The sequence below is a fragment of the Chlamydotis macqueenii genome, chromosome 23 (assembly GCF_036417535.1).
Source record: "Chlamydotis macqueenii isolate bChlMac1 chromosome 23, bChlMac1.mat, whole genome shotgun sequence".
NCBI classification, from domain to species: Eukaryota; Metazoa; Chordata; class Aves; order Otidiformes; family Otididae; genus Chlamydotis; species Chlamydotis macqueenii.
Window position 1 is genome coordinate 4,411,100 of NC_141578.1, and position 27,154 is coordinate 4,438,253.

Here is a 27,154-nt window from a genome sequence, read left to right on the forward strand (position 1 = left end):
CAACGGCAGAGCCTCTTCCCAAGGATTTCTTCCTCTCTCCTGGGTGCATCCAACCTAAAAATTCCCCTTCGTACCTCGCTGCCTCCATGTTTCAGGAGGACAAAGGGCTGGGTGGCTCGGCTGCTCTCTGAGCCCCGACTTGGGCCGCACCGGCTCTCTTCTCCTCTACAACACTTCCACCTAACGGCAAGAGCGCCGGCGAGGAGACAGCCCTCAGCCCCTCGGCCACCCGCCCCACAGCACCCACATCGCACCGCCAGGCGCCGAGCAGAGGCTGGCGCAGCTCAGTGCACTGATGGATCCAGCCAGGCTCAGAGCTCAGTCGGGGAAAAGCCGCTGGCTTTGCCCCCTGGACCAACCTTGTGAGGAGATACCAGAGGCTCCAGCAATGGGGAGTTTTGCTCAATTAAACAAAAAAGCCGGCCGTGCTGGGAAGGGAGATGGGATTTGGGAGCCTTGCGCCCTCTCTCGCTGGAGAGCGTGAGAGCTGCTGCGCGCCACATTCTCCAGTTTGACCCACTCAGTGTAACTGGAGAACTGGTTCCCTCCCAGTTACGAGCTGTTGCTTATAAATGAAAAGTAGCCATTGCCAAATTCGCCAGGGCTCCCCCAAATCTGAGCCGCCAACCCCAGCGCTCAGCAGCTGTGCTGGTGGCAGAAAAACCACAGAGTTATTTCACCACTACCAGCACGGGCCGAGCTGGGACATCTCTCATCACGCACCTTCAGCGCTTTTTTGGTTTTGTGGGTGCTCCGGAGAGCACAGGGCTCACGCCTGAACCGGTGCAGAGATGTCTCAAACTCATCACACCCATGCTCAGCTGGCCCTACAGGACCGTGGGTTTGGGGACGCCGGCGATGCAGCTGTGGCCGAAGCCACCGTCCTGCTGCCGTGGCCAAGACACACGGCCGCTGAGGGCTGTTAAGCCCTGGCAGGACCGGAGACACGGAACTTTTTCTCCCCACCTGATTTTCTCTTTAAAGCTGGAGATGTCCCCCCATCCCCAGTGCAACATCCTGGGGACACGGCCCCGTCCCCCAACCCCAGCACGGGGGAGTGTCCCAAGGAAATGGGGGCAGGCAGCTCTGCCTACGTTTCCATTTGGATGCAGGAGGGATTTTTCCACCCACGGGGACCATGGGCAGCTGGAAATGCTTTACTTAAAGAGGAAAAAAAAAAAAAAAGAAAAAAGAAAAAAAAGAGAAAAAGAAAGGAGAGAGCACATTTGGTGGTAAAATTAACTGTGACAGCCAGACAGCACACCCTCCCGCTGCACCGACGCACAATTAGAGGAAAATCTTTACACATTAGCTAACGCGAAAGCCACTGATTGCGCGGAGAGTTTAGCCCCTCGTCCTTCCCAGCCGGCCGCGCCCAGGACGCAGGACAGGGCTGGCAGCACATCGCCGGCTCCCAGCCGGGAGCAGCACGGATGGAGCAGGGCTGGAAAGCCGTGGGATGCTGGAGGGGCCCGGCGTTGAGCATCGGCAACTTGAACCCGCAGCCAGGCTGGAGGATACACCGGAGACGGGGAAGGAAAAGAGGGAACTTCCCTCCCAGTGCTGGGGAGCCACCACACCCCTTAAAACCTCCAAGGCAGCACTCGCCCCGCATCCCACCCCATGCACTCTACATGCACCAACCTACTCCGCCGGGAAGCAAAGCGCCCCAAACTGGGCTGGATTTGCACCAAGGGCTCCTCCAGCACCCCTGGTTTGCCACTGCTATGTGGGGCAGACTGTCCCCCCCACCCAGGGAAGGGGGCAAGCAAAGCCCCACGGCGCCAGGGCAGCCTCCACCGTGGAGCCGACCCCGTCAGAACAACACCCATCTTCTCCTCCCAACTTTTCCATAATTCATGCGACAACCTCCGGAAAGAAATCTCCTCCTCGGGTATAAAATATTCATGGCCTCATACTTTGCAAGGAAACACACAGTCTTCCTTGGAGCGCGACCAAGCAGCCAAGGCCAGCACGGGTTTGCCTTTGCAGGAGTAATTCTGTTCCTCATCAATCGGGGGTTGCAACGAGAGGGGCTGCGCCGGGAAGGACCCCCCGGCCAGTATCGCTGTGTCCCTCGTGCAAGGAAGGCGTAAAAGGGCTCAGGAAGGGGTGGGATGGATACTGCACAACGAAACGGCATCCCAAGAGATTCCCCGCCCTCACGGCCGCATCTCTTCACGCCAGCCAAACCACCAAGGGATCATCTCCCCCAGCATCACCCCGGATCCGATCCGGCCCCATCCCGGTCATGTCCATCGCCCCTCGCACGTGGCTGCCAGCAGCACCCCCCCTGCCCCCCACCTGCCTCTTTCTGCTCACAATTTGGGTGCTGGGAAATTAATTAAGAGCTCCTTCAGGGCCCCAGCACCATTTGGCTGAGCAATATTCAAACCCTTTAATAATAATATTATTATTATAATTTTTGCTTGCTTTTTCTCTTGCCCAGCCCAGGCAGCACTGCAAGCTCCAGTGACGAGAGCCCAGGAGGGTGTGGGACAGGGGGGACCATGCTCCAAAGGGTGCTCAGCAGGGCTGCACCTGGAAATTTTGGAGCAGCACCATCAGCCGCAGATGCTTTTATCGCAAGAGAGCCGCTTCCCACAGGGAAACTGCTCTGACCTAGCTATTAAAACTAAACAATAACAGATTCTGGCCCATAACCCAATCAATCCCCCAGCAATAAGCCAAACCCCTGCCCAGGCCAGGCTCCCACGGCGGGTTCTGGCACCCAGATGCGCTCAGCAGCCGCCAGACACCAAATCCTCGGGGCAGGCAGGTCTGGGGACCACTGGCACAGAGGTGATTTCACAGCTCCTCACACCAGAACCGAACACAAAAAAAAAAAAAAAACACACAAAAAAAAACACCACCAAGAAAACTCCTCCCTTTACCATCAAGCCTGCCTTCAGCAGCCAAATCTCACCTTGAGCTGAGCTCCCCACACCCCCGGGCAAGGGGTCCTGGGGGGGTTTCTCCCCCACGTTGGCTATAGCGGGGTCCAGCAAAGCCCCCATCCGCTGGGACAAGGGAGGAGAGGAAGGCGAGTGGGTCGCTCGGCTCCAAGGGGGCTGGGTAATGGGGGGGGGTGCGGGGACCCAGGGGAGGGGGTGCAGCACGGTGAGTTGGTTTTCACTGAGCGACAAAAAACGATCTGGAAAAATCTGCGCAGCAAGGATCAAAAGCCAGCCTGGGCTGGGAGCGGTGATAAATGGGTCCTGAGGGAGCACCGCCGGACCCCGGGACCCCCAACCGGACCCGGGGGCTGCCATGCACCCCAGCCCACAGCTGCCCGCACCGGCGCTCCAGTCCCAGATCCGGACTCAGCGTCTCACCTCTCCAGATTTCCAGCGAAAGCCACCAGTGCCTTCCCGTGGCAGCCATCCTCACTGCAGCCGCGCACTGGGCTCCCTTCGGGGGAAAAGGAGGAAAGTTTGGGGGGCAATTCATCCCACGCACGCACGGCTGCCCTGGGGACCAGCCCCTCCTGCCCCACACGCAATGGGGGTCGCACAGCACGAGCACGCGACACCTGCGCCACCGGGCTCCCGTCACCCGTGTGCGTCGGGTGAAACGCAAGTCACGTCCTCTACACCCACCCCAGGAGCTTTCCCTAAATCCTCAGGGAAAATCCCCCCCCCGCCAGCTGATGCACCCCAAGGGCTCTTCCCCAGGACGCTGCGGAGCAGGGACCCCCTAGGCAGCCACTAAATAAATCCTTCTATTTACGGGCAACGAGTGGGTGCCGGCTGGGTGGGCTGGTTCGGGGGTGTTCTCCCTCCTTGGGGACCCCGGGACCTCTCGTTGGCAACGGGAATGCTGCCGTCCTCCCCCGGCTCCGAGTCACGCCGAGCCGCCCCCCAGCCTGCACGGTCATGACGCTCCCCACCGAGGGGGCACACGCGTGCGGCTATTCGGGCTTCGGCACCTCTGTACAGATGAGCGGTTGCGATGCAAGCAATTAATCAGGTGCCGGAGCCGGCTGGGAAGGTGGGCGACAGCCTCGCAAACTCCCACCAAGCCGCAGTTTTGATGGATGGAGGGCAACGGGAGCCCAGGAAAAGCCACGAAGGCGCAAGCACCACGCGAGACCTCCATCTCAGGCAGGGGCCACGGGGGTAATGCTACCCAACTCTCTCCGACGTGGGTTTGGGGGCACGGAGGGGTGGGATGCTCAGCCCCACGGTGGAACCCCGCCCTTCACACCTTCCCTCTGCGACGCCCCAAGCTCCCCCACCAGCGTGTCTCTGCCATTTGAAAGGTGACCCCCTGGCACCGCCGTGCAGCGTGTGGGCCAGGCGCCGCGTAACCAGAGCCGGGAACGACCAGTGACCACCCGGCCCGTTATAGCCAGCCCTAATCCTCCAGCTGGCCTGGGTGTCACGTCCCACCCCGGGGATGGACAAGCCACATCGCAGGGTTGGGGGCATGCCACGTGCCTGGGTGTCCCCTGCTAGGGACAAACACGCCACCCCTGCGGTCCTTAGGGGGGCAAAGCAAGCAGCCTGGGGAGGGCTCAGGTCCTCTGCCTGGGGTCACCAGCATCTCCCAGCTGTCCCCTTCCCATGGGGACCACGCAAGCCCCCGTGGGGACAGCCACGGGCAGGCTGCCTGCTGGGAGAGGCAGGGACATGTGGCAGCTTTACCCCAAGCCCACCCCAGCATCTACCCCCACCCCAGCACCATCCCAGTCCCCGGAGAGGGGCCTCACCACGAGGACAGGCAGGGGAAGGCTGCGAAGCCCTGGGGGCAGGGTGCCGGGCAAGGAGCAGCCAGGGGCGGCTGCTGCCCACGCTGCCTTTGAGGGGCAGGGACCAGCTGCGGGCACAGCCCCAGTTCACACCTCCGTGGGCTCCCAGCTGGGCTCAATCTGCTGCCCCCGCAGCCCCGGCCCCACACTGGGGGGCTGGAGGGTGCCCAGCAGCACCCATGCGTGGGCTCGGATGAGCAGCAGGACACCCGGGTCCCTTGCCAGCCGCAGCGTGATCAGCCCCTGGCGTGCCTCAGTTTCCCCTCACCGCAGCAGGACGCGTGGCCCCCACCCCACAGCCGTGTCCGACCGGCCGCGGGGAGGATGCGGCCCTCGAGTGACCCGCATCCCACGGCAGCCTGCGCCCACGCGGAAGGATGGCTCCGGGGGGAAAGGGCTTCCCCCCCCACCCCCACCTCCCCAGCCCTCCCCGCTGCCGGGTGGCCGGTCCCCGGGAGGTGGCAGCAGGGAACCGCGTGTCACGCCGGGCTGGCACCGCGCGACACCCGCAACCCCTGGGATGCTGCCGGAGATGCCCAGATCCGGTCCCCACACCCTTCGCCCCCGGGTGGGGTGGGGGGGTTGAGGCCGCATCCTTCCCGCTGGTGCTGGGCCCACCAGTTCGGTGGGCACACGGGTTTTTCCTTCTACCAAAACCAGTTTTCCAGCCCCAAAACCCCGCTTCGGCAAGATGGGAGTGGGGTCCCCCCAGTAAAACATCGAGGATGCCCCCGTCCCACCCCGCGCTGCTGCCCCCCGGGTCATTGATTGACCCACAGGGTGCTGCGCCCACCGCCTGCCGTCACCCATCTCCCTCCAAGCCCGTTAATTAAACCCCCCAGCCCACGGAGGGGGACATGGGTGACAGCACCCGCAACGGAGACCCGGCCTGCTCCAGCTCCTTTACACCAGCAGCCAGCTTGGCCCCTTTCCCTCACCCCGTCACCTCCGGCATCGCCTCCCGCTGCCCCCGTTTCCCCGTCTCCGTGGTCACCCCGGGCCTCCGGAGCAGGGGACGCTGCCGGCGGCTGAGTCACGCGTGACGGCCACCTGAGTCACCGGGACGGAGGGAAGTCCCTCCATCCCTTGCTCTTTTCCAACCGGAGCTGAGTAAAAAGGAAAGTGTCACGGAATTTGGCCGGGAAAAGCGTTTTCCTGGAGCCCCGACAAGGAGCAGGCTCTCGGGCGTGTACCCTTCGCCACGGTGAACTCGGGGCCACCGGTGGCGAGCACGACCCTGGGCAGACAAGGACAGGGTGCCCGTGTCCGCACACCCACGCGTGCACGGGGGGCGCAGTGCCGGGAACGTCCCTCGTGGGGGGGAAATGTGGGAGCGACAGCGAGCGGCAGCGGCTCCGGACACGAGCGTCGCTGGGCTGGGTCTCTTGTCCCAGAGGTACCGGGGATGTGGCTGATGAGTGTCCCCCGGGGGGGGAGGCTGAGCTCAGGACATGCCCCCGCACAAAATTGGGTGCCCACCGTGAGCAGCATGGGGTGGCCGCAGGGCGAGGGGGCTCCTTCCCCATCACACGGGGCCTGTGGCAACTCCAGGGCCGGAGAAGTCAGCCCCCTTCGACCGGGGAAGGGCAGGAAAAACGTGTTCCCAGCCCCCCACAAGCCCCTTGCATCGCCCCACCCCTCGCACCGGGTGCCCCCCACCCCTTGCAGCCCCTCCCTCCCACCTTTCCCCTGCCCCTCCGGCCACCACCAGCTTCTTCGCCGCCCTGTTCAGTTTTGATGTGCCACTCGCAATAAAACGCCTTGATTAAAAAAAAACCAAGGCAGGCAGACTCCCCTGCAAGCCCGACAGACACCCCTGCGTCCTGCTCCGTCGTGTCCCCCGTTAATGATTTACAGCCCTTCCTCCCCAGCTCTCTCACCCCCCCTTTGTCAGCCCCCAGTCCTGGGACCACAGGGGCAAAAGGGGCTCCAGGGAGCACCCACAGGTATTTTTTCACCCGCTGGCACCGGGGAGGATTGAAGAGCAGCGGCAGGGAGCTCCTGGTCTGCTGAGGATGAGGAGCCCTGGGGTGAGGAAGGTGCCGGAGCCCCCGCCATGGGTCAGCCGCATCCTTGCTCAGAGGGTCCCGTGGGCAGGGGGACGCTTCATGGCACCGTTCCTGGTGGTGCCCCGGTTTATGCCACCCCCTTCCTATCAAGAGCCAGGTGACGCGGGACCCTGGCTCGCTCGACAGCCACCCAGCTGAGCCCCAACACGCTCGGTACATGTGTGCTGAAGTGCGAGGGGAGCTGGGAACCGGGCAGGAGCTGGCCCCCAAGCAGCCCCGGGCTTTGTGCTCCCGCAGGCAGCCCTGAGGAGGGTTTCATGTTACTGGGAAACTGGGATGGCGGGATGTTCCCGGGGCAGCGCCACAGACAAAAGGCCATTGTGCAGCGCAGCCATGGCCACAGCCCCGGAGCATCCCGGCTCCTGTGCCAGGGCCGGAGCCCCGCAGCCCACCCCATGGCCAGTGGCTCGGGGCACCGGCCTGCGGGACACCCAGCAGCTCCCCGAAACTATCAGGATGCTCCATTGGGGTGACTGGGCCAAAGCAGCCCCCACCGCACACCCCCTTCCCCATCCCACCACCACCAGCACCCAGAACTCATCCTTGCCACCCCCGGGGACGGGAGAGGCTCCAGCGGGCAAACAGGGACGACGGGCAGGGACGCGTTCCCACGGGTGCCGGCAGGCCGGGGCATGCGGGCAGGAGCGTCGCCGCCTGAGCCGGAGCCATTTTCCAGCCCCACCGGCTCGTCCTGCTCGCCCTGCGCCGCGTGGGCTGCCGGGGCTCAGCCGTGCCCTGCGGAGCCGTACGTGACAGGGTTTGTGTACGTTTTCACACACCCGGGCGGCACCGAGCCCAGGGCAGTGAGCCCTTCCACACCTGGCAGGGGATTAAAAGCAAATCCCAATTTTTCTTTAAAGGAGGGGGAGAATGAAACCTGGCTTCTGGGATTGAGGTGGGGTGAAGGCAGTAGCTCAGCACTGAAGCCAGGTTTTTTAGGGATGCTGAACAAGAGGAAGGACGGGACACGGTACGCGTGGGACGGGTGGTTGCTCTGGCTGACCAAGGCGTCGCGCCTGCCCCCAGCCTCCATCCCCCCATCAGGGACGTTGTGCTGTGGGGCTGGGGGTGGCATCACCTCTGGTTCCTCTGGCAGGGCCAGAGATGCCCCGCGCTGTGGCCAAGTGGATGAGATCTCTAAATTCCCAGCTCCTGGAGCCAAGGGATCCAGTCCCCGTCGCCTCCGGGATGCAAACACAACGTGCCGTGTCTGGCAGCGCGGCTGGAGGGGCAGGCGGGGTGGGATGCCCGGCGAGCGTCCAGCAGCGCCAGGACCAGGCTTGTGACTCTCTGCCCAGGCGGCCGAGCCGTCCCAGGGGTGACTTCCCGGCAGAGCGTTCAAAACAAGGCAGCACCTGACGTGCTTGGCTTGGGCCGGGCGGATTTGGCCACTTCTTTCCAGGCACAACGGGCACCCATGCTCCTCGTCAGCCTGGGCCCCCCGACGCTGGAGGATTGGGACAGGGATAAGGGCTCATTTTCCCTTCCTTTCCCTCCAAGTTTGCCCAAAGGTGGGCTCCACAGAGACCTACAGCCCTTCTACCGCGTGCTCACCCCCCCCACTTCCACCCCGGGTATGGATGTGGGGCAGGCGCTCAGCGACCCGCACGCCCTGGCCCCGTCCCGCCCTCCGAAAGCAAGCAGAGGAGCCGGCTGCCAGAGATTTCTTTCCCTGGGGGCTAATTATCGATCGCTGCCAGCAATAAATATTTCAGCAGGGATTTGCACGCAAGGTAGCGGCAGTGGGAGAAAGGGTGGGTCTCGTGTGCCCCGTTCCACTGCTGCCCCTCCCACATGGACCTGGGCAAGTCCTTCTGCTTTTTGGAAGAAGGAGAAGTGTTTCTTCTCCAGGACGTGGAGAATCTCAGGAAAGCCCTTCCCCAGGGCTGGTCGGGATGCTCCGTGCAGAGCAGGGCAAAAAGTGATGCTCACCGACTTGTGCTCTGCAAGAATTAATGAAGGCAGTTAATTATCTTGACCCATCTGAGATGTGTCACCTCCCCAAAGACACTGGAAGCATCTGAAATGCTGCAGGAGAGGGGCTCCTGTCTGGAGAGGAGCCAAATATGTGCTCCCCCGCCCACATCAACCCAAGGATACTGGAAATGAGAACGTTCCGCTTCAGAGTGAGCCAGGTCCTGCCCGCGGCTCCGCATTTTTCAAAATCACTTGTGCAGAAGGAGATCCTCAGCAAATGCTCCTTGCTATGCAACCAGGGACCGGAGCGGTGCAGGGGGATGCTCCAGGCACTGCGTGAAACCTCCCCAGCTGGCAAAATCCCAGCGATGCTGACTGAAGGCATCCGAGAGGGGCACGGCGCAGCCTGAGCGCCGGGCTGGACGCTGGCGTGGGTGGAACATGTTCTTCACCTGGCCCCGGACATGTCTCACCACCTCTGATCCGCACTTTTCCCCACGGCACCTGTCTGTGCGAGGCCCAGAACCACGCAGATTAATTAACTGCTGTTCAAGGGGGCTTTGGAGGTGACAAACACACCGCGCTCTTAATTAGCTGGGTAGCCCTTCCAATTACCCAACAACCTGGGCTGGGATTTTTTTTTTTCCCCAGAGCTGCCTTACAGGATCCCGTTTCCCCTTTCCCAGGGAAATTAGCAGGAATTAGGCGCCCAAATCCCCAGCGCTGAAGAAGCAGGGAATTATTTCAAGCACCTTCTTTTCAGGACAAAATCTGACAAAGGTGCAGCTTTTCCCAAGCACTGGGCACCCATTTCCCCATCGCATCTCCTCCCAGGCTGGAAAAAAATGGCTAAAAAAAAATGTAAAATAGGGATACCCAGTAATGCACCCATGCACCCCACATCTGCAGCACGTGCGTCAGTGCAAACCCGGGGCTTGGGCTCTCCAAAGCGGCAGCTTTAAGCCTGGAATTCATCTGGTGATTTAGGAATTCGTCCCCAGAACGGGGCTACGGAAAAATATCGCGCTGGTGGGCGAATCCTCTCAGTGGGTGAGGAGGAAGGGGCTGATTAATTGAATTAAAAGGACTGGTTTGGGGTGGGACCGGGGCTGTTTGACCGCGTGGGGCTTGGCTGTAGGGAAACAAAGCCGGGAGGGGAAACAAAGGCCTGGTCCCCGTCCCTGTCCCCTCCCGCCATGGCCGGCCATCCCTGCGAACACCTCGCCTGGGAACATCCCCTGCCTGCGTCCCAGTGCGTATCCCAGTTTGTCTGGTTCACTGGGATAACGCGGGGCAGCATCGCTTAGTGTGATGCCGACCCCGGCACGGCGCAGGCTGCTTCCTCCGTGCCCTGCGTCAGGCTCAGCCGCGATGGGGGGCGGGTGGGGGAAATAAAAATAAATCACTTCTTGTTTCACTATTTCCAGCCACTTTCGCTTTCTGGTCTGGCTGCAGAACTGAACTGCGGGCTGTGGGAACGCCGGTCCTGCTCCCAGACACGCACCGGCTGCAGCCTTTAACTCCGGAAACAGCCAACCGCTGGCTTTAACTGAGGAAAAGTGCAAAACCAAAAGTGAAAATGACCTTCCTGCTCCGAAATCCTGGGCCCAGCGCGGGGCTCTGCTCGGATCCAGGCAGCCTCGCACCGCTCCGCGTCGCACCTTGCATGGGCGTCGCACGTGCACGGATTTCTTCCTCTTTCAAGCGGGCACAGACCTCACTGCCGTGCATTGCCAGGCTATTTCCAAAATCCCCTGGGTCCTCCCGTCCTGGCAAACACGCTCTGAGCACCAAAAAAAAAGTCCCATTTCCCCAAATCCCAGGGTTTTTTCCCCATTCCCCCCATCGCACGCAGTCGTGTGCCCGTTTCCCATTGGGATTTTGCTCCCGGCTGCTCGGAGCATCTCACCGCTGCTCTTATTTTCCAGTGACCACCGCAGCATTATTTTGTTTTAGAGCCAAGTGGTCACCCCGTGGGTGAACCTGACTCGGGGAGGCTCCAGGTGGGCTCGGCGAGCGGGAAATCGCCGAAAGTTTCAGGGATCGGAGCAAGAAACAGCAGCCCCGGTTGTTCGCAGCTCTCCGGTTACAGCCATTCACCGCCGCCGCAGAATAAATAACGAGGGATATTAATAACAATGAGTCTTTGCCAGGGATCAGAAACCGAATTCCTCACCAGGCTCGTGGCAAAGCGGGGAAGCCGGAGCATGGCCGCGGGCAGGAGGCATCCCGGCACCTCCAAACCCAGGCAGGGCCTCCTGCAGCTGGGGAGACAGCGATTTTAACCAAAAAAAAAAAAAAAAAAAAAAAGATGTTTTGGGTCTGCAAGCAACACCTTGGCTGGATATGAAGTCCTCAGATGGAGGAGACCCACCACCGTCACCAGGTCAGGGGGCTACAGCCCGGCTCGGGCCCCAAACGCCGCGGTGCAAGCAGGGCAACGCCTGCTCTTTTTCCAGGAGTTTGAAAACAGCTCAGCTTCTTACAGGGTTTGTTTTTTTTTTTTCCACCCCCCCTCTTTGCTTTCATTTTTTAATCGTCAGAAAGGGACACTGCTTTGATTGTGTTTTCCCCAGGGGAATTTGCAGGGGATTTTAAAAATCCAAATAACACCCAAAAAAAAAAAAAAAAAGCACCACAAGCCCGGCTCGGTTTCATTTGTTCCTTTTTACAACTTGTAAAGCAGTTTTGCACATGCAGATAGCGATACTTTCAAGTTTCACATTTTAAAAGGTTCTTTTTTAACAAAAAAAAAAGTACCAAAATCCAGCGTCGGCCAGTCTGAAGTTCATCTCCACACTCCAGATTTCAGCCCTTAGCACCAGGGCGCTCGAAAGCACCGAAAGCAGAGTTTCCGTTAAATTCGTGACTGGAGTTTCTGCAGGAGTCTGGGGGAATTTGGCACAGTCCTGTCGCTGAGAGGATGCTCCGCTCTGGATTTCCTTGTATCCCACCCCAAAACCCACCACGAGACCCCAGATGCCTGACAGGCCTTGGGAAACCTGGAAACACAAGGTGGGCTCTGGGGTTTGGGGTACCGACCTGGAGAGCTGGTCTCGGCTCCCGTTCCGGACTGACCTAAACCCCTTCCAAAACAGATTGCGGGAATTCCGAATAAAATAATTTTACTGAGGACCAAGCCCACTGCCCGTTTAAACCCCCAGGAGAGCCTCAGGGTTGCTCGCCAGCTCCCAAAACCCCACCACGCCGTGCTTCCACACCGGCCTCCCACTTCTGCAGTGGGGATGCAGAGAAAAATAAAATAAATATCGCGACAAAACCCAGCCAACCCCGATGATGATGATGATGATGCCTCAAATGGGGACTGGAGGCTCTTTTTGGGGGGCAGCAAGAAAAGAAGGCTCCAGGGAGACTTTAGAGCAGCCTTCCAGTACCTAAAGGGGGGCTACTGGAAAGATGGGGTGGGACACAAGGGCAGGTAGTGAGAGGACAAGGGGTGATGGCTTTAAACTGGCAGAGGGTAGGTTTAGATGGGATATGAGGAATAAATCTGTCACCGTGAGGGGGATGAGGCGCTGGCCCAGGTTGCCCAGCGCTGTGGGTGCCCCCCATCCCTGGCAGTGCTCAAGGCCAAGCTGGACGAGGTGACCCGGCCCACGGGAGGTGACCCTGCTCAGGGCAGGGGGGTCGAACTGGATGAGCTTGGAGGTCCCTTCCCACCCAAACCCGTGGGGGGGATCAGCCGGGCGGGGGTTACCCGCACCCCCCCGGGAGCATCCCTGCAGCATCCCGCGGTGGGATGGGGCCGGGGGTGGGGGTTTCCATCCTCCCCCTCCGCTGCCTCCATGCGCCCCGGGGGGGGATTCGGGGAGGGGGGGAGCCCCCGCAGCCCCTCGGAGCGGACCTATCGCCCCGGGCCCCGCCGCCGCCCGCCCCCGCCGCCCGTGATGCAGCCGGGCTCCTCCTCCCCCCGCTCCGCCGGCGCTGGAAGCTCCCCTTAGCCCGGTTGCCCTTATTTAATTTCGAGTGCGATTTTGCTATTTTTAGCAGCTGGATCCCCTCCAGTAAGGCTGAGAGCTCGCTCCTTTTTTTTTTTTTTTCCTCCCCCCTTCTCCCCTCTCCTTTCCTTTTTTTTTTTTTTTTTTTTTCCTCCCTTTCCTCGCTCCCTGCAAATGATTTTGACCCAGCTTCCTTCCTCCTGGAGTAATTTTTTTTTTTCACCTCTGCCTCTCTTTATTATTTATATAAATAAGAGGGGGGGCCTGGCTGAGCCGTGGATGCGTGTGTGAGTCGCAGCCTCTCTGCCTTCTCCTTTCAGATCCGCATTTGCGAGCAGCAGCAGCCGCCGGGAAAGGGGGGGGGGTGGTTAATTCTCTCCACAACACAGACACGCCGGGAGGAAAAAAAAAAAAAAAAAAAAAAAGAGAAAGAGGAGAAAAAAAAAAAAAAAAACAAAACCAACCCAACCACCACCCAAAAAAAGCCACCCCAAGCACCCAGCTCCGAGATCAAGCTGACTGTGAGTGCCGGCCTTGCTCTTTCCTTTCTGCTGCGGGGGGTGCGGGGAGGGTCGGGGGGGTGCGGGGAGGTGGGGGGGGGCACCCATGGCTCTGCTCCCCCCCCCCCGGCTCCTCCTTTCCCCGCATGCTCCGCACGATCGCTGCCGGTTCGCTGTGTGTTCGCAAGGACGCGTGTGTGCGTGCGGCGGGCTGGCTCTGCAATGCCTCGCGTTATTAGTCGTCTTATTAATTATCCTTATTAATAGGGGGATGCACCTGGCGGGGCTGCTCGGGTTGGGGGCGGGGGGGGGGGGGTCGCCGGTGCCGGTCGCTGGACTTTTCCTCCACTTGTTTGGTTTTGCGTGATGCAAAAACCCCGCACGGCCCGGGGGGGGGGGGGGGCCGCACGGCCCCGGGGTGCAGCCCCCACGCCGGCCACCGGCAGCGGGACCCCCCCCCCACGTCGTGCCCGGGCTCGCAGCGTGCGTGGGAGAGTGGGGGGGTCGGGACCATGCTTGGGGCCGGGACCGTGCAAGGTGCGTGGGATCAGGACCCGTGCGTGGGGCTGGGCCGGTGCAAGGTGCGTGGGGCCGGTGCAAGCGGCCAGGCCAAGCCGGGCTTAAGGATGGGGTGCGGGGGGAGGGGGGCACACAGGTCGGTGCAAAGTTGCAGTGCTGGGGCTCTGCAGCCCCCCCCTTCACACCGCCCACGCTGCTCCCCTCTGCGAGATCGTGGGGCCCCGCACCCCCCCCCCCAGCCCCGCAACCTGCATGGGGTGGGGGTAGGGGGGTGATGCCACTCAGGGCTGGCTCCCCCCGGGGTTTTATTATCCCCCGCAGGACAGGGGCTGCACAAAGCCCGTGATGGTGCCCTTCCTGCCTCTTTTCTTTCCCCCCACCTCCCTCCTTCCTTTCTTTTATCACTTCCTTTTATTATGCATGCCCAGGAAGGAAGGGGGGGGGACTTTCCTTAATAGCAGGCCTGGGGTGGGGGGGGGTGGGGGGGGGTGGGCTTCAAAGCAGCCCCGCGGAGGGTTTGTCCTGCTGAGGAGCCCACACATCCCTTCCCAGCCCTCGCACCCCTGCCCAACTGGCTCTTCAACTTCTGCTCCACTCTTTCTTCCCCCTCCTCCCTCTCCCGTCCTCCCTCTGCCAGGAGGTGCGGCCGGGAGCCTTCTCCAGCTGCAATCAGGCGAGATTTCCTGGGCGTGAAGAGATTTTTATATAGAATTTTTTTTTTTAATTATTTTTTTTTTAAAGATCTAAGCCACCGCCTGCCTATCTCCCTCCCTTCTCCTGGGTTGGTGTGTCTAATCTGGGAGGAGGTGGTAGGAGGGGGGGTTTCGGGGGTGGCAGCGGGTGGGGGAAGGCAGGAGCAGGCCCAGGGGCAGGGATGAGCATGGCTCCGAGGGGGTCAGGTCGCCTCTTTCGCAACCCGACTGTCGCTTGTGCAAGAGGTGGCTGCTGAGAACGGCCCAGCTCGTGTCACAGAGCAGGGAGAGCCCATGGGGCTGGGGGAGGAGAATTCGGCGGCTCATCCTCTGGAGGGATGGAGAGGGGAGGAGGTTTTCACCCCCCCTCCCCACCCCCATCGATCAAGGGGCAGATGTAGCCCCTCCACCTCCAAACCTTGCCGAGATTTCTCCCTCCCAGCCTCGGGGAGCCCGGCACCCCCCTGCCCTCCTCTCCCACCCATTCCTCCCTGCGTGGAAAGGCTTCTCCCTCAGCTGCTTCCTTTCCTCCATGGCAACACGGCTGCTCCCTCTCTCCTACGCGGCTTCGATGCACGCGAGCCAGGCCGGAGCTGCTTCCCGTAACGTGCCCGGCGCCGTCTCCCGACTTGCTGGAGCCAGGCGCTGCCAAACTGGGGAGCGCCATGCTAATCCGGGGCTGCTCCCGGGAAGAGGGATGTTGGCTGGGGAGGTGCTGGGCTGGGAGAGAGGAACATCCTCCATCTCCCACCCGAGCATCCCCCCATCTCCATCCTCCTCATCCTCCTTTGCCCGCGCGGGCCCCTCGGTCCTCTGGGGTGGTTTCGGCTCTGGAGCCCTCGGGGAGAGCTGGGAGACACGGAGGGATGGGTGGGATGCCCACGGCCTTTCCCCAGCACCCACAACTTCACGGCGGCAGGCTCTGGGGTCGTACCCGCTGCCATCCCTACAGCTGGGGGGTCCCCAGCCGCTGCGTGGGGTGCGGGCCCATCCCCAGCGGGGCGGCAGGGAGCGTGGCAGGGTGGGGGCCGGGCCGGACTGGGCCCATCTGTTTCCAGCTCCGGGAGAGGGTACGGCACGGCTCGCAGGCTGCGTTTCCTCTGACAAAGATGGACTTGAACAAAGACAAACCCGTCCCAGCCCCCGGTCAGCCGGCCGGCATTTTTCTTTCCAAAATCTAAACCATACTTTTTTTTTTTTTTCTAAGAGACTCCTTGAAGGGATGCTATGAGTAATATTTTCGGGGTGTTTACATGACAGCATGGTTTCTGTCTCTCAGAAAAAAAAAAAAAAAAAGAAAAGAATCCGAGGGTGGGTTTTGTTGTTGTTGTTTTGTACTCGTGAGTCACTTCCAGAGGGGAGCGGGAGCTGACGCGTGTTTTTTAAAAAAGCCTCGAAGCTCTGAGCGCGGCTCCTCGCACCGCATGTCTGGCCCGCGCCTGCTCCGATGAGGCTCAGCGTCCTCGGGGGGGGGCTCAGCATCCCGGCTGCCCCCTGCTTTCCCCGATAGCGCTGTTGCAGCTTCTCTAATGCAATCCAAATTGAAACCAGTTGCTCAAAATTGAGAGTTTTTCACCCTGTAGGCAGGGCACAACCTTGTACCTGCGGGAGAAGCTGGGCCGGGGGGCTGCCGCGCTCCAGAGACGCGGGTGGGACGCAGGGCAGGGGTGCAGGGACCGGCCCCGGGGGAGATGGTGCCATCCGTCGCAGAGCAACGCTGTGATTTTTTAGCCAAATCTCCCAGGCAGCTCCAAGCCCCGCGCTTACGGGCAGCGAGACCGGGACGCTGCTCTCGCCGCCCAGTTTCTGCTGGGAAGCGTCCCGTCGGCGCTCTGAGCGGGTGCCCCCTGGACACGGTCGCCCGAGCGAGGAGCAGAGCAGGCGCCCCACGTTTGGGGTCCCCCAAAGCGACGGCGATCCTGCTCCCTTCCAGCCTGAGCCCGTCCTCCCGGCTCCTGGGCTGGGAGCTGGCTGTGGAACCAGCCCCACGGCTCGGGAAGAGCAGGTTTTCCCTGCGCCCCTGGGGAAGCACGGAGGTTGGAGAAGGGAAGGTGAAGCCTTTTCCTCCATGGGTTTTCCCCACGAGGTCAGGGGTGCAGCATCCCAGCCTGGGTGCAGCGGTGCCGGGTGTCGAAGCGGGCGGTGGAGGGCCCACCCCGCCCCGGGACCCCCCTGGGGATGCCCGCAGGCCCCGATGCTGTGCCACCGCTTGTCCTGCTCCAACTTGCCGGTGCCGACGGCGTGTCTGGGATTTCAAGGGCTCCAGATTAAATCTGGAGCCGCTCTCCTCCTTTTGGGGAACAGGATGGGCTCTGCGGGAAGGGCCGGCCAAGCTGCCGCTCCTCAAATGCCTGCTGGGGGCCCTGGCAGCTGGCTCAGCGCCGGGGCGCTGGCAAATTCGGCAGAGTGTCTGTGCCGTGGGCTCGGGGCAGGATCCTGCCGGCAGCCACTGTGTTTTGCTCCCCAGCCGGCGATGGGGGGATGCAGGTCGCATCCCGGGGAGGGACGCGGCTGCGAACCCACCCTGGCGTGAGCGGCCGGAGCCTCGGCCAGCTGACACCGGAGCGGCAGCCCACACGTGGTGCTGGCCATGAGGGCCACGAGAGCCGGAGTCTGGCCCCTCCATCCCTGCGCAGTCCCCCCTCGCTGCAGCGGTGGGGCGCGGCCGTGCGAGGGGACGCGTGGCGGGGAGCGGCCCGGGCCGAAGGTCTGTTTGCAGGAGGGACGCGGGTGCAGCGGGGGTGGTTTTGCCGATACCGGGCTTTGCAGCAGCACTCGGCGTTCCTGGGGCGGAAAAGCCCTGCACGAACGGGCTCAGGTCCTTGTCACCTCCTGTCCGTGGTGATACACCCCCCCCAGCCACCTGCGTCCCTGCAGAGGGGCCAGGCGGTGGCTGGGGGTCCCAAGCATCCTTACCCAGGGGGAGCGGGCGGCAGGGGCACGGCCGGAGCCAAGCTGACCCCACGGGAGGCTCCGGTGGCTCCGCTCGTCCCTTGCAGCCCCGTGAGCCACTTCCCTGGCCCCCCAGCATCCCCCTGGCCCAGGATGAGGGCTGGAGTGGGCCATCACGGTGAGCTATCACTGACCGACCTTCCTCCCCTTCCCGCTCTTCCTCACCGCTGCTGGCAGGACGATGAGCGAATCCGGCACCAAATCCAGCCAGCCCCTGGCCTCCAAGGGGGAGAAGGACGTGTCGGAGAAGAGGGGCCGGGGGCGGCCCAGGAAGAAGCCACAGGTACGTGGGGTCCCCTGGGAGGAAGAGAAGGAGGGGGGGCACCCCACCGGGCAGAGAGAAACCCCCCCACTCACACCCCAGGCGGGGATGGGGATGGCCAGGGTGCAGCCCCTCCTGGGCGCTCACAGGCAGCAAATCCCTCCTGGGGGGGCTTCGCAGCCCCCGCCCCAGCCCCACGACCCCCCCAGAGCTGCTGCTCCCCAGGCTGCAGCTGAACCGGCCTCCGCAGCAGGGCTAATTAAAGCCCCATTAGCAAAAGCTGCTCAGAGGGATAAGATGCTGCCAGAGCTTTCACTGTGCCAACCGCCCCCCCAGATCCCCCCCCCCCGCGGGCAGGTGGGGTTTGTGCCCACCGTTCTCCCCCCGGAAAAGGCGATTTGCCGCTTCCCCAACGCCTGGCCAGGCGGCGGCACTGGCAGCGAGCCGGGGGCCGTGGCTGAGGATCCGGTGGCGACCATCGACCTAAACCGGGGATTAACGCCGGGGCGGGACGGGTCACGTACGCATCCGGCTGAAGGACGCGCAGGAGCCCGCGCATGGCGCCCGACGGCCGATCCCAGTGCAACCAGTGCTCCCAGTCCCACGCGCAAGAGCATCCTCACCCCGGTGGGGTCTGCTGGGGAGAACGGGGCTCCCAGCACGGAGCATCCCGGGTGCACTGCTGCACTGGGAGCCGCTCCAGGCACCCGTCCCTCCCCAGGGACCCCCAATCTGCAGGGACCCCCCCCTCTGCTTTCCCTCCAGCAGGAACCCAGCGAGGCCCCGACCCCCAAGAGACCCCGCGGACGGCCGAAGGGCAGTAAAAACAAGGCCACCCCCAAAGGCAGGGTAGGTGACGGGGGACGGGGGTCCGCTCCAGCCGAGCGGCCGCGCGCTGGTCCGTTTTGAGCTCAATTATAGGGAATTCCGGGCGGATCCCCTCCTGGGATGGGGCGGGGGGGGGGGGGTCTCGACTTGGGGGGAGCCAGGGACCGCGTGTGTCGGCGCGCAGCCACCCGACAGAAACCTGTTTGCAAAACACGCGACTCACATCCTGCGCCCGCCTCGTGAGTCACGGGGCCGGGGGGGGGGCCCGGCTGCGGCCACCCGCGTGCAGCGGCCCGGGAGATGCCACTGGGGTAATGAATTTGGCAGGCGTGGGTGGGAGGAAGGGGAACGCCGCCACCCCCGCCCCGGCAGCATCCCGGGGATGGGGGGACAGCCCCAGCCTGACCAAAATCTCTTGTTTTGGGATTTTTTTTTGTACTCAGAAAGCTGCAGTCACACCAGGGAGAAAACCTCGAGGCCGACCCAAAAAATCGGTGAGTGGGCTTTTCCCTTCTCCCCGCCGTCCTGGCAGGGTGCTGTGTCACGTCCCCACGTGCCACCGGGTGCTGGGACACACGGGCCACCCACGAGCATCCTCAGGGTGCGGCTGCTCTGCCCCGCGCTGGATTTTGCCCCCTTTTCCCATTTCAATTCCTTACGGAGGGCGCTGGTCCGCAAACCTGAGAGGGTCCCACCCTGGGGTCACGAGGGGCTGGTTTGGGGACCCGGGAGAGGATTTGGTGGGGCGGGACAAGCCCGTCCCACGCCGGCGGGGCCGCGTCAGGGACACGGTGTCCTGCCTTGGCAGCCGCCGGCGCGGTGGCTTTTTTATGAATGAAGCGGGAGGAAGCGGGGGCCAGCGCTGACTCAGGCTCACGCTCAGCCCTGACTCACCGCCGCGCGCGGGGCCGCGATGTCACGGCCGCGATGTCACGGCCACCCGTCCCGCACGCGGCGCCGGACGCAAGACACCCGCTCCTGCCACCACCAGCTCCCCACTGGTGACGACTGGGGACACGGCAGCGGCACTGGGGGCTCGCAGCGTGGGCAGACGCACGGTTCCCCCCTGCGAGCCCCCCCGGGGGGGGGTTCTCACCTGGGATTTAATCCGTAACCGTTAAACCCGGAGCAAGGGGTGGCCCCCAAATCCAGGAGTGCGCCGGTGCCTCAGTTTCCCTCTTTGCACAAGGGGTGCAATACCCAGTCGGCCCCTCACCCAGGGCCGGGGGGGGGGTGTCAGCAGCCCCTGGCACCCCCCCCCGACCACGCTCCCTTGCCTCACAGCAGCAGGATGAGGAGGAGGTGAACATTTCCCAGGAATCGTCCGAGGAGGAGCAGTGAAACCTCCCGAACCGGCGCTACCTCATCGCCCGACAGTCCGGCGGCCTCGGGGGGGCAGAGGGATGAGGAGAAACCCACCGCGCCCCCCTGGCTTTTTCCTCCTCCCTCCTCCGCTCCTTCCTCACCCTCGGACAACGGCAGCACTGGAAAACAGCCCGACCCCGGCGGCCCCCGCAGCCCCCCCGCCTCGGGGGGCACCCACCCCAGCTCCCCCCCACCCCCCATCTCCCCAGCGCTGGGTTTTGGGGTAGCCCCCCTCATAAAGGGGGTGGCTGGCACAGAGCTGGGGCTGGGACCCCCCCACACACACTTTTGCTGCGCCCCCCAATGCAGTGATCTCACCCCCCAGCACCATGCTTCACCCCGCGTCCTCTACGGGGAAGGCGGGGGCGGTCAGCGAAGGCGAGACCCCCAAACGCGTTAGACCTTCGCTCTGGCCTGCTGCAACCCCGGGCAACCCCCCTTGCGCCCCCCAGCCCTGGGTGACCGCACTGCGGTGGGAGCTCGGCTCCCAGGGATGCCGGGGCTCGGCACCCATCCCGGGGTGCCCGTCCCCGCGGGGCCGGCTCGGGGCAGCCCTTTTCCTCATCGGTTCTGATATATATATATATATTTTTTTTTTAAATTTTTTTTTTCCCCTCCTTTCATTCACAACTACCTCTGGATATTTAAGTTCCACTCTGAACTCACAGACGTGCTGCTGCTGCGCCGGCTGCCGGGGCGTCGTTGGCTCGGTGTTTCCTTTTGCGGGGTCTCGCTGGGAGCTGTGGGATATTTTTTTTTCTCTCTCCTCCTTTTTTTGGGGCTTTTTTTTTTTTTTTTTAAATCGTTATTCTAAGGTCTAGGTTGCTCTGCTGCTCCAAGGGATAGAGGCTGGCAGGGCGGTGGGGTGGGGGGACTGCAGGATGCTCCCCCGCCACACCGCCCAGGTTTGGGTTTTTTGGGTTTTTTTGTCTGGTTGGTTGGGTTTTTTTTGGTTCACTGTTAACGACCTTTTGGTTTCCTATTTGCAGTTACTTGAATAAAACATTTTATGGATGTTTGACGCCTCTGCCCTGGGCTCTGGCTGGGGTCCAGCCCCCGGCAGCGGGGTGGGGGCCGCTTTTCTCTGCGCAGGGACAGCCCACCCGGTTCCTTCTCCGCAGGGACATCCGCGCCGGTGCCATCGTCCGCAGGGACAGACGGGAGCTGCCGATGGAAACACAAAACAGGCAAAACCCCCCCACACCGCTGCTCCCCCTCCAAACCCCCGTCCTCGACACCTTTTATGACCGAAACGAATCGCGATGCCGCCGACGCGCGACGCTGAGCCTCCCCGAAATCGAGCCGCGGTCCGGCAGCGCTCGCGCTGCTGAAAATCCTCCCGGCCCGACGCGGGAGGCTCTGGGCCGGATGCAGAGACACACGTTTATTTGCTCCAGCACGCGTCGCGCCGCTCCTCCGTGGGCATCCCGCAAAACCTGCAGCCCGGCTGCTCCCCTGCCAGGGTGCCAGCCCCGGCCGTCCCGCTCAGTGCGTCGTAAGGTGCTGGCGGGGCGGTTCAAGCCAAAAAAAAAAAAAAAAGTGGCAAAAATGGGTGCTGAGGTGCGAGATAACCCGTTATCATCAGTGCTCACGGGGTGGGATCGTTCCCAGGCAGCGACTGCCGGCATCGCCGCGCTACGGCGGGCGCGTCCCAGCAGACGGCGAAGGCCGCAGCGCCGGTGCCCACGCCGTCGTCCCTCGCGTCCCGCGGGCAGGATCGGGTCCCAGCGCTGCGGGCGGCATCAGGCCTTCCAGTCACGGCGCGGGGGCCGATGGGGCGAGGGGTCCCTGAAACCGGGCACCACCTGGAACGGAGAGCGGGCCCTCAGCACGCCGGGCAGAATCGGGAGGGGACGGCGGGTACCCCCACCCCAGATCCCTGCCGGTGCCAAGGGTGGGGGGCAAAGCACCCCCAAACAGCGGCAGGGTGGGTGGAGGAGTCCCGGGCTCACGGGCAGCGGCTGCACAGCCCAACCCTCCCCAAAACCTTGGGATTGTACCCAAACCCTCGCCCGGCTCCCAGGGCCTGGTGCTCCCACACTCGCGCGGGCTTCCTAGCGCTAATTTTTCATGTGAAAAAAAAATAAAAATAAAAAAGAAAGACAGAAATAGCACTTCCCAGCAGCGCCGTGCACGGCTGGTGAGTGACCCACGCAGCCACCCCACCTGTACCTGACCCCGAAACTGGGATCCCGTCCCCGAAACTGGGATCCCGTCCCCGAAACGCGATGGCTGACCCACCCGGGCGTCCTCCGCCTCCACCAGCAGCTCCTGCTCGGACTCCTGCAGCTCCTCGGCCGGGTCGTAGCTGTACATGGGCAGCAGCCGGTGCCGCAGGCGGTCGAACCTGGCGGGGGGACGGCGGCTGATCGGCCATGGGTCCCCCCACGCCAAACCCCCCCAGCCTCCCCCACTCACCTTCGCTTCTTCTGGACGTACATCACCTGCAGGGAGAGAGCAGGGGGACGCGTGAGCGGGTGCGGGACTCGGGACAACGTTTCGGCCACCGCTCCCTCGCCCCTGCCCACCCCACTCACCGCAGCCAGGAGGGCGCCCAGGAGGGTGAGGAGGAGGAAGGGTCCCAGGATGTAGCCCACCAGCGAGTCGCCCACCGCGCCCGGGGCCGTGGGGGCCGTGGTGTTGCTCATGGCCCAGCGTCGGCTCCTCTCGGCATTGGGGACGCGGGTGGTCGGCCCCGCCGGACGGGACGTCTGCGGACCCGCAACCGCCCCGGTAACAACCCCGGTAATGGCCCACCACCCGGTAACAACCCCGGTAATGGCCCAGTAATAGCCCATCAACCCTGTAATAGCCCCAGTAACAGCCCACTACCAGGTAATAACGCTGCTAATTGCCCACCACCCCGGCAGTAACCCCAGTAATAACCCCGGTAATGGCCCACTACCGGGTGGTCACCCCGGTAACAGCCCACCACCCCGGTAACAGCCCACCACCCCGGTAACAGCCCACCACCCCACCAGTAACGCCGGTAACAGCCCACCACCCCGGCAACAGCCCACCACCCCACCAGTAACCCCAGTAACAGCCCACAACCCCACCACCAACCCCGGTAACAGCCCACCACCCCAGTAACAGCCCACCACCCCACCAGTAACCCCAGTAACAGCCCACCACCCCAGTAACAACCCCAGGACCCGCGGGGGGGCCGGGACCCGCACCCCCGCCAGAAGGATGCTCCCCGGGACAGGGGCCCAGCGCCCACTCGGGGCCGGCCGGCGTGGGAGGGGGAGATGTCACCCCGCACCCACCACCACCCCGCAGAGCCGGGGTCGCGATGGGGAGGTCCCACTCCGCCAGGAGGACCGGGGGGAGGGGGGGGGGGGACGGGACCGCACCAGGCTCTGCCTCTCCCAAGCCCCACGCGGGACACTCGACCCGCGTGGCCCCGCAGCCCCTCCGCGCCCCCTTCCTAATTCCAGCCGCTGCACCCCTCCCCTCCCCTCCGTGGCCCATTGCACCCCCCGCCCACCCCCACCCCCCCTTCCCGCATCCCCGCGGCTCCGCCCCGCCCCACCTGCGCGCGCCGCGCACCGCCCGCACCCGGAACACGCGCGGCGCGTGACGAGAGGGGCGGAGGAATGGGCGGGGCTTGGTGGGCGGGGCTTCGGGGGATGCGCGCGGCCGGAAGGGGGCAGCAGAGACCGGGCGGGGGGGGGGGAGGGAACGAGAACGGGGAAAACGGGGGGGGAAGGGGAAAAGGGAAAAGAAAAATTGGAAAAATGGAAAATAGGGGAAGGGAGGAATAAAAAAAATGGGAAAAAAGGAGAAAAGGGAGGGGAGGGGCTCGGGGGGGCAGAGGGAGAGGTGGAAGGGGGAGTGGAGGGGTGGGCGGGTACAGGGAAGGATGGGGGGAGGGCTGGGGGGACAGGGGGTGCGCACCTGGGGGCGTGGGGGGTGAGAGGATAGAGGGGTCGGGGTGTGGGCGGACAGATGGATGATGGATGGACAGACAGGCAGACGAACGGATGGGTGGAGGGACGGAGGGATGAATGGACGGATGGGCGGACAGACAGGCAGATGGACAGATGATGGATGGATGGACGGGTGATGGATGTACAGATGGGTGGATGGAGGGATGGGTTGATGGATGGATGGACAGCCAGACGGACGGGCGGAGGGATGGATGGCCGATGGATGGATGGAGGGATGGATGGACAGACAGACAGATGATGGACAGAGGGACAGATGGGTGAAGGGATGGCTGGATGGACAGATGGATGATGGATGGACAGACAGGCAGGTGGATGGACGGACGGATGCATGGGTGCACACCAGGGTGGGTAGGTGCCTCCTTGCACCATCAGTTGGGCTGATGGATGGACGGATGGATCCCCACAGAGGGATGGATGGACAGAAGGATGGAGGCGTAGGCACAGGGTGAGCCGACAGACCCGCAGCGGCCAGCGGAGGCCGGGGTCCTGGTGGGTGCAGGTCACCCATGGGTCCCCTCCCCATCCTGCGTCTGATCCCCCTGGGGCCGGACCCGCAGCGACCCCGGGAGCCCAGGCCGGGGCTCTCACAGCGCCGGCGGTGTCACCCATGGCAGAGCCCTGGGGCGGTGGCAGCATCCCAGCCCTGATCCCCATCCCTAATCCGCTTTGCCCGTGCGGGGACCAGATGGCCCCGCTAAGTGGGTCAGGCAGAAGCGAGGGGACACTGGGGAGCAAGGAGCCCCATTTTGCTTCCTGGTAGCAAAAAAAAAAAAAAAAAACTATCGAGTAAAATAAGGTGGAAGAGAGGAGCGTGGAGATGGTGGTGCTGGGGGGACACAGGCCCCAGCGCCCAGGCTGGTGGCGGGATGGAGCTCAGTGCCACCGCAGAGCGCTGAGAGCATCCTGCGCTGGTGGGATGCCAGCGGTGGGAAAAAGCAGCTCCTGCTCCGCAGCCCCTGGGATGAACCTGCCCAGGGAGAGGCCAACCAGACACACGTCAGGGTCCTCCTGCTCCTGCCCGCACCCCCTGCCCAGCCCACGTGGGGTCATTTTCACCTCCTGGTCCCGTGCCAGCCCAGGGATGGGGCTCAGTGACCGTGCTGATGGACCACGGCCACAGGGGACTCCGGGGACGCGGGAGTGGGCGCGGTGCGGAGTCTGGGACACGGAGTCCCACACATAGGGTGGGAAGGGGTCGATGTGGCTCATCCCCATGGTAGAGGGACCCCAGCAAAGGGCACCAGCTGTCCTGAGAGCACCTGATGCCTGCTGTCCCCGCTGTCCCCACTGTCCCGTTGTCCCTGGTGGTCCCACTGGCCCTGGCCTCCTGCTGTCCAGAGCATCCCCACTGACCCCACTGGTCCCATTATCCACGGTGATCCTCCCTGCCCCACCCACCCTTCCCAAACCAGCCACAGCCTCTGCCCCCAGTGTTCCCCACGTCCCCGCGTGCAGCCTGGGGAGCAGCATCTCCATCCCAGCACCCATCCCGCCACAGGAGCTTTGGCTTTGGCAGCACCAGGAGAGGCAGATCCTGGGGGCCAGCGCCTGGGGGTCTGGGGGGGCATCACCCCCCTGTGCAAGCAGCAGTGGCTCCCCTTGCAGCCCGTCCTCATCCCCTCCTTCAGTCCCAAAGGGGCAAGGATCCAGTTGGCACCACTGCAAAGGGGGAAATGCACAGCGGGGCTGGACCCCCCAAGCCCCCTGAGCCAGCCAAGGTGGTGGCAGCACATCAACACCACGTGCGCTTCCCGCTCCGCCACCATCCGCCGCTGCCCATCCTCTCCCAGCCTGGAGCTGCCGTGCTGCAGCTAAAAATAAATCCAGCAATTTCGAGGAAAGTTCCTTGGAGAGAGCGAGCGGGAGCGCACCACGTCCTGGAGGAGCACCAGACCCTGGGAGCAGCGTGGAGGGGTCTCCAAGCCCCCCGGCGTGGCCAGAGGCAGCCCTGGGCATTTGCAGCATCCCCAAATCCCAGGTGAACGTTTTATCCCCATCCACTGCTGCCCAGAGCACAGGGGAAAAGGGATTTGAGGCTGGGGCAGCTCCCAGAGGAAAATCTCCCCAGGGTAGGGGAAGGATGTGGGGGGGGCTGAGAGCAGCATCGCCACCAGACCTGGGGATGCGACACCTTCATGAGCAGGGCGGGAGGGGGGTCAGCCAGGGGGGCAAATTTTTGGCAGGCAACGAGAGCTGGACTAGTGACACGGGAGATTTCTGCTCCAAAACCGGCTATGAGAGACGCCAGCCCCCAGCAGATAATTGGGGACAGCTTTGCTGAGCCGCTAAGCTCCCGTTTAAGCAGCTAAGCGCGAGTGGCCGGATTTCCAGCCAGCACATCCCTCCGGCTGCTTACCCGGCCAGAAATACCAGGGCGAGGGGGGAAGCGCTGCTGCCCGCTCCCGCGGGGTACGGCTTGCTCTGGCTCTGCCTCGCCGCGCGCCCAGGGAGGCGTTAACTCCACCATCAGCTGATTCATCTCACCCTCGGCTCCGCGCCGCAGCGGCAAAGGCGAGGATGCTGCGCACGAGCCGGCGTGTTTTCCCCCGCTGCGATAACGCGGTGCGGGAGGAACCCGGTTGCATTCAGATCCCAGAGGGAATCGCCAAACCAGGACACGCGTGCTCCGCAGAGAGCTCCCACTCTGTATTTATAGCCTGGTGCTGGGATCCCGCTGGGATCCACCAGTGGGTCCCACCCAGCATTTTGCTTCACATCCCAAAAGGAGGAGGAACTCCCTCCCGGCTGGGCGAGGGCCAGACCAGGGCCCTGGGAGCCGGGTGAAGCTGGTTTACTCTTCCCCAGCCCCAAGGCAAATCTGCTGCACTGGGGCACCAGCAGATGCTAGTCCCCAAGCTGGGGAGCAACGGGGGTTTTTGGGGTAAGGAACGGCTCCATGGGGGCACATCGGGCACCCGTGGGGACGGGGAGCTGCCCCCGACACGCTGCTCTCCCCGGAGCCGGGCACGGCGTGGGGCGGAGGGATCGGGCAGCTCTTGCAGAGCACGTGGAGGCTGAGGAAGGTGCCGAGCGGCCCCATCCCACCAGCAGCGAGGACGGCGGGACCCGCCGAAGGCAGCCTGCCCGCTCCGCTGGCACGATCCCGCATCCCCTCGAACGGCCTCTGAGCAGCTCCCGCCGCTCACCTTTTCCCGGCAGGCAGGGAAGGCAGCAAAGCTCCAAAGGATTTGGGATTCCCTGAGCCTGGCCGTGGGTTTTGGAAAAGCGGCCAGATTGCTGTAGATGATTTCTGTGTGCGCACACAGCTGTGGAGCACAAACACAGCCGGCACTTGTAAGAACAGGGCCCAAAGTAGCTCATGTTATTTTTTCTTGACCAACGCTGGCATCTCCAAACACGCTTCTCACCCTCTCCAGCCGTGCCGTTC

The 27,154-nt window shown here is 63.3% G+C and overlaps 2 protein-coding genes across 10 annotated transcripts; one reads left to right on the plus strand and one right to left on the minus strand.

Moving 5' to 3' along the window:
• The first annotated feature begins 12,650 nt into the window (after positions 1-12,650).
• Positions 12,651-20,834, plus strand: HMGA1 (high mobility group AT-hook 1). 6 transcript variants are annotated; one of them, XM_086765865.1, is made up of 6 exons: positions 12,651-12,761; positions 13,016-13,216; positions 17,536-17,641; positions 18,386-18,469; positions 18,892-18,946; positions 19,736-20,834. In XM_086765865.1, the coding sequence occupies exons 3-6, from the start codon at positions 17,540-17,542 to the stop codon at positions 19,741-19,743; spliced, it is 249 nt and encodes an 82-aa protein (XP_086621991.1). In that variant the 5' UTR covers positions 12,651-12,761; positions 13,016-13,216; positions 17,536-17,539; the 3' UTR covers positions 19,744-20,834. The 6 variants fall into 6 exon arrangements, with proteins under 6 accessions (XP_086621991.1, XP_086621986.1, XP_086621990.1 ...); XM_086765860.1 differs by having other exon boundaries at positions 18,892-18,942; positions 19,733-20,834; XM_086765864.1 differs by having other exon boundaries at positions 18,892-18,942.
• Positions 20,783-26,213, minus strand: SMIM29 (small integral membrane protein 29). 4 transcript variants are annotated; one of them, XR_015261005.1, is made up of 5 exons: positions 22,351-22,734; positions 22,232-22,257; positions 22,055-22,160; positions 21,406-21,618; positions 20,783-20,977 (listed from the first exon to the last, which is right to left on the minus strand). XR_015261005.1 is itself a non-coding variant. In XM_086765859.1 (5 exons), exons 2-5 carry the CDS (start codon positions 22,459-22,461, stop codon positions 21,556-21,558), a joined length of 306 nt encoding a protein of 101 aa, XP_086621985.1. In that variant the 5' UTR covers positions 22,462-22,524; positions 26,123-26,213; the 3' UTR covers positions 21,178-21,555. The 4 variants fall into 4 exon arrangements, 3 of the variants coding, with proteins under 3 accessions (XP_086621985.1, XP_086621983.1, XP_086621982.1); XM_086765859.1 differs by lacking the exon at positions 20,783-20,977 and adding an exon at positions 26,123-26,213 and having other exon boundaries at positions 21,178-21,618; positions 22,351-22,524; XM_086765857.1 differs by lacking the exon at positions 20,783-20,977 and adding an exon at positions 23,349-23,397 and having other exon boundaries at positions 21,178-21,618; positions 22,351-22,524.
• Positions 26,214-27,154: the final 941 nt, after the last annotated feature.

Excerpts from the sequence above, each read along its gene's own strand:
- SMIM29 (XM_086765856.1), bottom strand. The coding sequence starts at position 22,611 with ATGGGCTATTACTGGGCCATTACCGGGGTTGTTACCGGGTGGTGGGCC. Across the intron at positions 22,258-22,350 it reads TGGGCGCCCTCCTGGCTGCG|GTGATGTACGTCCAGAAGAA; the intron begins GTGAGTGGGGTG and ends CTCTCCCTGCAG. Across the intron at positions 22,161-22,231 it reads TACGTCCAGAAGAAGCGAAG|GTTCGACCGCCTGCGGCACC; the intron begins GTGAGTGGGGGA and ends TCCCCCCGCCAG.
- HMGA1 (XM_086765860.1), top strand. The coding sequence starts at position 17,540 with ATGAGCGAATCCGGCACCAAATCCAGCCAGCCCCTGGCCTCCAAGGGG. Across the intron at positions 18,470-18,891 it reads AGGCCACCCCCAAAGGCAGG|AAAGCTGCAGTCACACCAGG; the intron begins GTAGGTGACGGG and ends TTTTGTACTCAG. Across the intron at positions 18,943-19,732 it reads GAGGCCGACCCAAAAAATCG|CAGCAGGATGAGGAGGAGGT; the intron begins GTGAGTGGGCTT and ends CTTGCCTCACAG.